Source organism: Sparus aurata, chromosome 3 (assembly GCF_900880675.1).
Source record: "Sparus aurata chromosome 3, fSpaAur1.1, whole genome shotgun sequence".
NCBI lineage: Eukaryota > Metazoa > Chordata > Actinopteri > Spariformes > Sparidae > Sparus > Sparus aurata.
In genome coordinates, this window is record NC_044189.1 from 15465188 (window position 1) to 15477687 (window position 12500).

Below are 12500 nucleotides of genomic sequence, written 5' to 3' on the forward strand. Positions count from 1 at the left end.
CCATTTATTACTATACATACCCACAGCTTAACAGACGGGAAGTTTCTCCTGGAAAACACCCCTTCACTCACAGTGCCAACATTTTTATCATCTTTGTTAATTCGACACAATTTAACCACAGAACAAGGATGTGAATTAACCCGCAACCATTTTACACATCATCTTATTCACAAACACATTCACAAACCATAATTACACCAACAACAACAGAATACCCAAGAGTCTTTGCGCCACAGTCCACAGTATACTAAAGTACAAGTATAAGCTTTAGTATTAAAGTATAAGTCTAAGTATTAATGTACTTAGTCTTAGACTATTCTTTATACTTTTCAGTATAAGCCAAGTATACTTCACTATACTTTTCTTAAGTATATAAAATGTAGTATATAAAAAGTACACTTCAAGTATACTGCCTCAGTTTTAGTATAAAATAAGTATACTTGAATAAACTACTTTTTGCTAAGGGACACGCTGCATCAGAGCTGAAGTAGCTTATTTTAAAATGAAGGTATTTAATCAGCAACAGCATTGAAAAATGAAAACACCAACTCTGAAAATTGGAAAAATGGTGAATTTCAAATTCAATAGTCAGCCGGGCTGATAATCAGTCCACCTATGTTATTCAGTATATACATACAAGTTAATATATGGATATTTTACAATTACTTGTACTTTTGGTGTTTCAATACGTTAGATAACAGATTATTTAAACACTCCAGTGTGTCTTTTGGATGCTTTTTACAACATGGACATCATGAAGAGCAGGATATATATATTTTTTTTCATTCATTTGATTTATTTATACGTAATGTTTGTGTTAATTGTGAGGTACTTAGTTAAATACATTCGGGTATACATACAGACATAATATACAGGATATAATACAATTGAAACTTTCTTTTCATTTTATTTCTTTTCAGCTGCCAACCGATTTAGCAACAGGTGTTTGATAGTAATGACACAACATTAATCTACATATTGTGATTATGTTTTTTTCTGACATGGAAAAAAATGGTTCTCTGGGCCACAGGGGGATGAATTAGAGATGACAGTTTAACGTGTAAGATTGATCTCCGGCATTAGGCTACTTCACCAACAACAAGGAGAAGCGACACATTCTTACAGGTGAAGAATCCTGCCACAGTTGTTAAGCTGAGAACATAATCAGTGTAGCCAACATGTTTCCGTCATAAAGCTCTGTACTCAAATATTTAAAGTATATTTACTTAATGTTACAACAATAGAAAGCCTATCCAGTTTGTGTACTTCTGCGAAATGTGTGTGTGTGTGTGTGTGTGTGTGTGCTTGTGGGAAATCCCAGAATACTTTAAGGAGCACCAGAAGACGTCACTCACATTATGACATGAGTTACAATCAGGTCCACTTCAACATGTAGTCTTGTGCTCGAACCACCAGCTGTCCTACACTGCCCCCTACTGATCCGGACTGGGCTAAACTTCGAGCTCATCGGTTGCATCACACTTGGGATTTTACAGGAAATGAAACCAAAACATACAAAGAAATCCATAAGAAAATGACATAGATGAACACTTCCGTTTCATCATCATATACTGTAAGCATGAGGACAATGAGAAATGTTGCTCGGGGGAATATATAGGATTGATAAATGATAGAAAATAAAAATAAAAATAGGAAAACAAAGTAACTGAAAAATTAAATGATGAATGAAGGAGTAAAATCAGCTGATTGAAAATGTTTTATCTTCCAACAACTGCCTGGAGACTAAAGAAAAAATAATGAATCTCTGTTTCTTTTGACATTTATTGATATATTAAATTATATTGTTGACTTTATCGCCTTTCTGTGGGGTTCCACACATGATGCAATTGCTGTTTGAGACCTGACGACGTAATAATCTGTTCATACCTTTATATCTGTATCAGTATAATACAATAAAAACCCCTAAAGTGTTGTTTTGGCTCGTGATGTTGCGCCTGTCCTGCGTCACCCTGTGCACTCTCGGACAAACGAGGTGGAACCGAAAGCCTGATGTTAAGTTTCGTTTTCCAGAGTAACAACCATAACAACAGCTGATGCCTGCGACATTATAAATACAGAGACTGTCTCCAGAGCCACACTCAAGAAGACAAACGTCGTTTGTTCTCATCCAGCAGAAACTCACCAGACATCTCACCAGCAGGCATCATGAGCGGATCTACAGGTAACACTTGACACTTTCTGTCTAACATGTTAAAAAGCTGTTTGTTTTGATGCTACGCGAAACTTGTTGTGATCACTTTGACGTCATTGCTGCAGCATCAACATTTAGAATGTTCAGTGCTTGTAATTAATTATAGTTATGACGTTGTCTGTTACATTTCTGTGCGATTTTAATTCCCAGCTTTGGCTCTAAACGACAGAAGAAGGATGTGACCTTAATTTCCATAAAGCAGACCAGACCAACACGACTGGTCTGGTCTTGCCAAGCTCCCCTTTTTTATTTCCTTCTTCGTGCTGAGTTTTTTTTTTTTTTTTTACTCCAGTGGTGTTGAGTTTTCCTGATTGTTTTTATTTTATTTTTTGTTGCCACTCATGCAGACTGGGTTCCTTCCCTGTGGATGGACACATTTGAAGAATTGCTGTACGATGACAATGAGCTGGACTATGGAGACCAGTGGACTCTGAACTTTAACTACAACCAGACAGATGAAGTCACTAAGGAGGAGAGGAAGAGGGGCTGGAAGGTCTACTGCCACAGTGCATATGGAAAGTATGTATTGTACTATATTCTCAAAAAATTAATTTATACATGAAGAATGAATTTTGATCTAGTTGTTGGTTGAATATACAGGTTGTCCCGTGGTACTTTCTCAGACTCCTCCCTGTTGCAACTGAATGCCAGGTCATATGATTAAATATTTTTGATAGAGACCAGGTCACATGCAGTATTGAAACACTGTCATTCCGTGGAAACATCTGGTACTGCACCCTGAGTAAAGAGGACATGTCATCCTGCTTTATGGCAATTGTAAATATACATAAAGAAGAAATAGAATAGGAGGACACCACAACTTTTAAAGAATGCTATGTTAAAGTGACAAGTGATGTAAAGTGAGTTGTGTTAACAGCACGGTACAGTATAACAAGTACGATATGAATATATTATATATGTATTTTTTAACTGGATTATAATTAGTGATGCATTAGTGTACGTCTCGTTAATGTTTAAGGTGGCAAAAGTGGAGATGATTTTAAATACTGAACATACTGCAGGGTAGATTAATATACAATAATTCATTTGTTGATTGACATTTTCATTTATCTGTCAGGGTTGGGTTAAAGGGGAGACTAAGGATAAGGGGAAGGTGGACCCAAATGCAGTTACACACGAGAGGCAAGGATATGGGGAAACAAAAAGCGAGCTTTATTTTATTGCTGAACACAAAAAACAGAAGCAGACAAAATGGGGGCAAAAGGCAAAGTAGCAACCAAAAACAGCAAGACAAAGTACAAACCAAATAGCACAAAGTTCAAATCAAGAGCAAAGTTCAAATCAAAAGGCGAAATGCAAAACTCAAATCCAAAAACACATACCGTGGGGGAACAAGGAACAGACAGGAGCAGGCACATGAACAGGCGCATGGACAAAGACAGAAGCTGACAAATACAATGACCAGACAAGGAGTGAAAGGAACACAGAGACTAAATACACAGACACTGATGACAAGACGAGGAACAGGTGAGGTGGACCAACAGGTTAGATAATGAAGGGGAGGAGCACATGAGAACATGAAGGGAACAAAACAATAGACAGAGGGAGCCAGAGGGAACATAGGAAAATACACAGGAGAACTTAAAGGACACATGAGGGCATGGAAAAAATCAAAACATAAGACACAAGACATGATACAAAGACATGGAAATTAGAAACAAGGAAACACAAGACAAAATGACAACCAATCACAACACAAGGAACAAGAATCTACAGTCATGACATTATCTAAATCTGCACTAATCTCAGCCTCAAAATTGTGGTGGAGTACACAGCAAGGTACATCAAAATTCTACTTACCATACTTGAGTAGTTATACTTAATTATATGGCACCACTGGATTAAATAATTCAATAAAGTTATGGGAAGATTGACTCATCACAGGTACCTACAAATTGTGCTTAAGTTCAGTACTTGTACTCAGTTTCATTCCATTAATCTCTTGTCTTCTCATCTCTCCAACAGTTTCCAGTGTGGATCATGCGGTAAGAACTGGCCTTCAGCACGGGTGGTGGTGTTGTTCCGCTACCGGCTGCGAGGTGAGCGGGGGACAGTGATCATGCGACCCTTTGGACAGGCCTGTCGCCGTTGCCGAGACGATGAGTTTGATCTCCCTGGTTTTGCCAAGAAAGAAGTGGAGCATGCCCTCCTCAGGCTGTTCAGCAAAGTCCGGAAGAATATCTACGGAGATGAAGACGACGATGATGATAACGGCTCATCAACATGCTCCACCAAGGTGTACACCAGACCACATGAGGCTTCCCTGTGTCAGGCCTGCATCATGGGCATTTGCTGTCAGGATGAGGACTAGAAGTGTGTGTGTGTGTGTGTGTGTGTGTGTGTGTGTGTGTGTGTGTTTGTGTGTGTGTGTGTGTGTGTGCGTGCAAGATACTGACAGTGAAAGGTTGTGTGCTGGTTGGCAGTCTTTACATGTTCTTTGTTACCAATATTTTAAAGTTTATTCATAATGCCATTAAGTTGTGTTGTAAAACTGATACACAGTGAGGACCAATGATGACATTGTTGAAGTTAATCTTTCAATTTGTATCTTTATATTTTTGTTTATAATGAAATAAAGTCTTAAGGCTGTCTACTCTTTGTTATTTGGCTAATGATTATTTCATGAATTAATGTATGAGTGTGGGGGACGTGGTTGAATGTAAATCAAGCACATTTACTCAATTACTGTAATCCAGGTCATACTACTTTATACTTCTACTCAACAGTTGGCATGCAATTATTGTACAACACTGATTTGATAGCTGTAGTGACTGGTTACTTTGAAGAAAAAATCACATAGGTGGCATTTTTCTGCTTTTTTTGCTGAAAATAGGCCCCCGCTTGTCCTTTTATTCAGTGATGGAATATAACGAAGTACATTTACTCAGGTACTCTACTACAGTTCAATTTTCAGGCACTTGTACCTGGCAACTTTAATTTTCTGCTACTTTTTACTTCCACTTCATCAACTTAATTTAGTTACTAGTTACCAACATTTGGCCAGGTGGGTAATCAACCCATACAGTACATACATGTAATTATTTGTGTAATTACTTTCACTGATAGGCTACTTGTGATACTTAAGTACACTTATTGAAAGAAAATTCCTTTTGGTACTTAAGTAGGCCTACATTAAATGTACTTACACCATTACATTTATGTGATAAGTTATGTTACTAGCTACACGCTGCATCAGAGCTGAAGTAGCGTATTCTAAAAAAAAAACATATACAGTGGGGCAAAAAAGTATTTAGTCAGCCACCAATTGTGCAAGTTCTCCCACTTAAAAAGATGAGAGAGGCCTGTAATTTTCATCATAAGTACACTTCAACTATGGGAGACAGAATGGGGGGAAAGAATCCAGGAAATCACATTATAGGATTTTTAATGAATCAATTGGTAAATTCCTCAGTAAAATAAGTATTTGGTCACCTACAAACAAGCAAGATTTCTGGCTCTCACAGACCTGTAACTTCTTTAAGAGGCTCCTCTGTCCTCCACTCGTTACCTGTATTAATGGCACCTGTTGGAACTCGTTATCAGTATAAAAGACACCTGTCCACAACCTCAAACAGTCACACTCCAAACTCCACTATGGCCAAGACCAAAGAGCTGTCAAAGGACACTAGAAACAAAATTGTAGACCAGCACCAGGCTGGGAAGACTGAATCTGCAATAGGTAAGCAGCTTGGTGTGAAGAAATCAACTGTGGGAGCAATTAATAGAAAATGGAAGACATACGAGACCACTGATAATCTCCCTCGATCTGGGGCTCCACACAAGATATCACCCCGTGGGGTCAAAATGATCACAAGAACGGTGAGCAAAAATCCCAGAACCACACGGGGGGACCTGGTGAATGACCTGCAGAGAGCTGGGACCAAAGTAACAAAGGCTACCATCAGTAACACACTACGCCGCCAGGGACTCAAATCCTGCAGTGCAAGACGTGTCCCCCTGCTTAAGCCAGTACATGTCCAGGCCCATCTGAAGTTTGCTAGAGAGCATTTGGATGATCCAGAAGAGGATTGGGAGAATGTCATATGGTCAGATGAAACCAAAATAGAACTTTTTGGTAAAAACTCAACTTGTCGTGTTTGAAGGAGAAAGAATGCTGAGTTGCATCCAAAGAACACCATACCTACTGTGAAGCATGGGGGTGGAAACATCATGCTTTGGGGCTGTTTTTCTGCAAAGGGACCAGGACGACTGATCCGTGTAAAGGAAAGAATGAATAGGGCCATGTATCATGAGATTTTGAGTGAAAACCTCCTTCCATCAGCAAGGGCATTGAAGATGAAACAGGGCTGGGTCTTTCAGCATGACAATGATCCCAAACACACCACCCGGGCAATGAAGGAGTGGCTTCGTAAGAAGCATTTCAAGGTCCTGGAGTGGCCTAGCCAGTCTCCAGATCTCAACCCCATAGAAAATCTTTGGAGGGAGTTGAAAGTCCATGTTGCCCAGCGACAGCCCCAAAACATCACTGCTCTTGAGGAGATCTGCATGGAGGAATGGGCCAAAATACCAGCAACAGTGTGTGAAAACCTTGTGAAGACTTACAGAAAACGTTTGACCTCTGTCATTTCCAACAAAGGGTATATAACAAAGTATTGTGATGAACTTTTGTTATTGACCAAATACTTATTTTCCATCATAATTTGCAAATAAATTCTTTAAAAATCAGACAATGTGATTTTCTGGATTTTTTTTTTTTTTTTTTTTTTTATCATTTTGTCTCTCATAGTTGAGGTATACCTATGATGAAAATTGCAGGCCTCTCATCTTTTTAAGTGGGAGAACTTGCACAATTGGTGGCTGACTAAATACTTTTTTGCCCCACTGTATAATCAGCAACAGCATTGACAAAAAATAAACCCAGACGCTGATATTTGGAAAAATGCTCAAATTTGAATTCAATATTTAGCCAGGCTGATAATCAGTCCACCTATAGTATTCAGTATATACATACAAGTTAATATATGGATATTTTTACAATTACTTGTACTTCTGGTGTGTCATTATGTCAGATAACAGATTATTTAAACACTCCAGTGTGTCTTTCAGATGCTTTTTACAATATTGCTGGACATCATAAAGGATATGGTATATCATTTTTTCTTTAATTTGATTAATTCATACACAATGTTTGTGTTAATTGTGAGGTACTTGTTAGTTAAATACTGTACATCTTGGGGTACAAACAGACATAGTGCACAGGATATAGTACAATTGAAACTTTCTTTTTATTTTGTTTCTTTTCAGCTGCCAACCGATTGAGCAACAGGTGTTTAATAGTAATGACACAACATTAACCTACATATAATCATATTTTTTTCTGACAAGGGAAAAATGGTTCTCTGGGCCACAGGGGGCTGAATTAAAGATGACAGTTTAACTTGTGTGCGATTGACACATTCTTACAGGTGAAAAATCCTGCAATAGTTGCTGATCTGAGAACTAAATCAGTGTAGCCAACGTGTTTCGATCATAAAGGTCATAATGGTTGGCATTAATCTCCAGTTTCCTGTACTCAAATATTTAAAGTATATTTACTTAATGTAACAATAGTAGAAAGCATTTCCAGTTTGTGTAGTTCTGCGAAATGTGTGTGTGTGTGTGTGTGTGTGTGTGTGTGTGCTTGTGGGGAATCCCAGAATACTTTAAGGAGCACCAGAAGACGTCACTCACATTATGACATGAATTGCAATCAGGTCCACTTCAACATGTCGTCTTGTGCTCGAACCACCAGCTGTCCCACACTGCCCCCTACTGATCCGGACTGGGCTGAACTTCGAGCTCATCGGTTGCATCACACTTGGGATTTTACAGGAAATGAAACCAAAACATACAAAGAAATCCATAAGAAAATGACATAGATGAACACTTCCGTTTCATCATCATATACTGTAAGCATGAGGACAATGAGAATTGTTGCTCGGGGGAATATATAGGATTGATAAATAATAGAAAATAAAAATAAAAATAGGAAAACAAAGTAACTGAAAAATTAAATGATGAATGAAAGAGTAAAATCAGCTGATTGAAAACGTTTTATCTTCCAACAACTGCCTGGAGACTAAAGAAAAAATAATGAATCTTAAATAAAATAAATAGGAAAACAAAGTAAGAAAATAAAAATACAAATGAAAATAAAAATAAAAATAGGAAAACAAAGTAGCTTAAAAATAAAATTAGGAATTAAAGAGTCTTCCACCAACTGACTGGAGACTAAAGGAAAACAATGAATCTCTGTTTCTTTTAATACTCATGTTTATTGATTTATTAAAATATATTGTTTACTTTACTGCCTTTCTGTGGGGTTTCAGACATACTGACCTGACGAAGTAATAATCTGTTCATACCTTTATATCTGTACCAGTATAGTACAATGAAATCCCCTTTTCTGCGTCAACCCGTGCACTCCTTGACAAACGAGGTGGAAACCGAAAGCATGAAGTTAAGTTTTGCTTTCCAGAGTAGCAACAGCTGATGCCTGCGACATTATAAATACAGAGACTGTCTCCAGAGCCACATTCAAGAAGACAAACGTCGTTTTGGCTCATCCAGCAGAAATTCACCAGACATCTCACCAGCAGGCATCATGAGCGGATCTACAGGTAACACTTTACACTTTCTGTCTAACATGTTGAAAACTGTTTTTGATGCAATGCGAAACTTGTTGTAATCACTTTGACGTCATTGCTGCAGCATTAACATTTAGAATTTTCAGTGCTTGTAATTAATTATAGTTATGACGTTGTCTGTTACATTTCTGTGAATTTTAATTCCCAGCTTTGGCTCTAAACGATGGAAGAAGGATGTGACCTTAATTTCCAAAAACAATTTCTTAGCAAGCTCCTTTTTTATTTCCTTGTACGTACCGAGAGTTTTTTTTTTTTTTTTTTTTTTTACTCCAGCAGTGTGGAGTTCTCCTCAGTGTTTTTATTTATTTATTTATTCATTTTATTCCAATTCATGCAGACTGGGTTGCTACCCTGTGGAGGGACACATTTGAAGAATTGCTGAACGATGACAATGAGCTGGACTATGGAGACCAGTGGACTTTGAACTTTAACTACAGCCAGACAGCTGCAGTCACTAAGGAGGAGAGGAAGAGGGGCTGGAAGGTCTACAGCCACTGTGCATATGCAACGTATGTAAAGTACAATATTCTCACAAAATAACTGATTTGTTGGTTGAATACACAGGTTGTCCTCTTGTGCTTTCTGGGACTCCTTCCTGTTGCCAGGTCATATGATTACATATTTTTAATAGGTAGCAGGTCACATGCAGTATTGAAACAGTGTCATTCTGTGGAAACATCTGGTATTGCACCTTGAGTAAAGAGGACATGTCATCCTGCTTTATGGCACCTCAGAAGCTGAAGTGACAAGTGATGATATAAAGTAACATGGTGTGATTGGTGGCAGCAAGTTGTGTTAACAGCAGGGTACAGTGTAACAAGTATGATGAAAATGTATAATGTATAAATGTTATAACTGGATTATAATAAGCGATGCATTCATGTGCACATCTTGTTAATGCTGAAAGTGGTAATTCACTTGTTGATTGACATTTTCTATCATGAACCTACATCCGCATTCATCTCTGCCTCGAATATGTGGTGGAGTGGAAGTGTAAAACAGAAACATCCTAGCAAGGTACCTCAAAATTGTAGTTAAGCTAAATACTTGAGTAATTATAATTAATTATATGGCACCACTGGAGTTAATAAGTCAATAAAGTTACGGGAAGATTTACTCATTTTAATTGAAATGTTAGTTTTAAACAGCATTGTAAAAAGAGTTTAGTAAAATTGAACGTCACCTATACAAATAGCACTCGAGTACAAGTTTTAAAGTATATGATATCAAATGTAATTAAATATCAAAAGTACAACTTAAAGTAAATTGTACAGATTTTTAAATGTATGTCCATACTTGTACTAGACTACCAATTATTGCATCCGATATTCAGAATCAGTGTGTTTTCATTCATTTGCCAATAAAATAAGTTAGAAAATGTGGTGCTTTGACACTGATGCAGACTTCAATCAGCAAAGAAACTAGTAGAGAAAGTTATCAAAAAAGTGTATGGAGTAAAAAGTCCAATATTTGCGTCCAAGATTTAGTGGAGTGGAAGTGTAAAGTAGCCTACAACTACCAAAAATGTACAGTACCAGTACTTGTACTCAGTTTAAGTTCACTACTTGTTTCATTCCATTAATCTCTTGTCTTCTCATCTCTCCAACAGTTTCCAGTGTGGATCATGCAGTAAGAACTGGTCTTCAGCACGGGTGGTGGTGTTGTTCCGCTACCGGCTGCGAGGTGAGCGGGGGACAGTGATCATGCGACCCTTTGGACAGGCCTGTCGCCGCTGCCAAGACAACGAGTTTTATCTCCCTGGTTTTGCCGAGAAAGAAGTGAAGCATGCCCTCCTCAGGCTGTTCAGCAAAGTCCGGAAGAATTGCTACAACGATGAGGATGACCATGATGATAACGGCTCATCAACATGCTCCACCAAGAAGTACACCAAACCACATGAGGCTTCCCTGTGTCAGGCCTGCATCATGGGCATTTGCTGTCAGGATGAGGACTAGAAGTGTGTGTGTGTGTGTGTGTGTGTGTGTGTGTGTGTGTGTGTGTGTGCGTGTGCGTGTGCGTACAAGTGTGTACGTGTGTGTATGTGGAAGATACTGACAGTGAAAGGTTGTGTGCCGGTTGGCAGTCTGTTCTTTGTTCCCAATATGTATGATCTTTGTTCCCAATATTTTGGAGTTTATTCATAGTGCCATTAAGGTGTGTTCACAAATTGTTACACCATCAGGACCAATGATAAGATTGTTCAGGTAAATCTTTAAATTTGTATCGTTTTTATATTTTTGTTGATACTAATAAAGTCTTAAGGCTGTCTACTTGATGATTATTTCATGAATGAATGTACAGGTGTGGGGGATGTGGTTGGATGTAACTTAAGCCCATTTACTCCATTACTGTAATCCAGTTCATACTACGTTATACTTCTACTCCTCAACAGTTGACACACGGTTATTGTACAACGTTGATTTTAAAGCTGTAGTGAGTAGTTACTTTGAAGACAAAAACTCATAGGTGGCTTTTTTTTTTTGTTAGAGTGAATATTGCTGATAATAGGCCCCTGTTTGTCCTTTTACTCAGTGATGGAATATAACTAATATAAATAAATTCACTCAGGTGCTCTACTACAGTTCAATTTTAGTTACTTGTACTGGGGAACTTAAAATTTAGAGGCAAATGTCGTACTTTTTATTCCAGTACATTTATTTGTGTTTATCTATGGGTAACCAATCAACCCATACACTGTATAGAATAGAATAGAATAGAATAGAATTACTTTAATGATCCCAGACTGGGAAATTATTTTGTTACAGCAGTAGTGGGTCCGCAAATAAAACATTTCATACATAACATAAATAGAATCCAATATATACATAGTGTATATATACAGTGCACAGTGTGCTATAAACAGTAAAGAATAATAATATATACAACAAAACAAAATATGCAAAATATACTATAACAATAATAATATATACAACAAAACAGTAGAGAGACCAGAGTTCTCTGTCAGGCAGAGGTGAGAGAGTTGTTGTATAAAGTGATGGATTGTGGCAGGAAAGATTTCCTGTATCTATTGCTACGACAGCGAAGCTGAAGCAGTCTTCCGGAGAAGGTGCTCCGCTGTCTGACCAGTGTGAGTTGGAGAGGGTGGAGAGGATTATCCATGATGGATAACAGTTTTTTCAGTGTCCTCCTCTCCATCACAGCCTCCAGAGTGTCCTGTTTGCAGCCAATCACAGAGCCAGCCTTCCTGATCAGTTTGTTGAGTCTGTTGGTGTCGCTGGCTCCGATGCTGCTTCCCCAACAAACCACAGCAAAGAAAAGTACACTGGCCACCACAGACTGATAAAAGATCTCCAACATCTTGCTGCACACGTTGAAGGATCTCAGCTTCCTCAGGAAGTAAAGTCTGCTCATCCCCTTCTTGTACACAGCTTCAGTGTTAGATCTCCAGTCCAGTCTGTGGTTGATGGTAACACCCAGGTACTTGTAATCCTCGACCACCTCCACATCCTTTCCCAGAATGCACAGAGGTTGGAAAGCCGTCTTCCTCTTCTTCCTGAAATCTATCACCATCTCTCTGGTCTTGCTGATGTTCAGCCGCAGGTGATTCTGTCCAGTCCACTCCACAAAGTTGTCTACTAGTGCCCTGTACTCCTCCTCCT

The 12500-nt window shown here is 38.3% G+C and overlaps 2 protein-coding genes across 2 annotated transcripts; both read left to right on the forward strand.

Moving 5' to 3' along the window:
• The first annotated feature begins 2021 nt into the window (after nucleotides 1-2021).
• On the forward strand, nucleotides 2022-4826 carry LOC115578435 (receptor-transporting protein 3-like). The gene is made up of 3 exons (XM_030411394.1): nucleotides 2022-2182; nucleotides 2560-2731; nucleotides 4199-4826. Exons 1-3 carry the CDS (start codon nucleotides 2167-2169, stop codon nucleotides 4542-4544), a joined length of 534 nt encoding a protein of 177 aa, XP_030267254.1. The 5' UTR covers nucleotides 2022-2166; the 3' UTR covers nucleotides 4545-4826.
• Nucleotides 4827-8691: 3865 nt separating this feature from the next.
• On the forward strand, nucleotides 8692-11148 carry LOC115578873 (receptor-transporting protein 3-like). The gene is made up of 3 exons (XM_030412173.1): nucleotides 8692-8853; nucleotides 9218-9389; nucleotides 10490-11148. Exons 1-3 carry the CDS (start codon nucleotides 8838-8840, stop codon nucleotides 10833-10835), a joined length of 534 nt encoding a protein of 177 aa, XP_030268033.1. The 5' UTR covers nucleotides 8692-8837; the 3' UTR covers nucleotides 10836-11148.
• Nucleotides 11149-12500: the final 1352 nt, after the last annotated feature.

What these genes read in the sequence shown, in the direction of transcription:
- LOC115578873 (XM_030412173.1), top strand. An exon ending in AGCCACTGTGCATATGCAAC is followed by an intron (nt 9,390 to 10,489) that starts GTATGTAAAGTA and finishes TCTCTCCAACAG; the next exon opens with TTTCCAGTGTGGATCATGCA.
- LOC115578435 (XM_030411394.1), top strand. An exon ending in TGCCACAGTGCATATGGAAA is followed by an intron (nt 2,732 to 4,198) that starts GTATGTATTGTA and finishes TCTCTCCAACAG; the next exon opens with TTTCCAGTGTGGATCATGCG.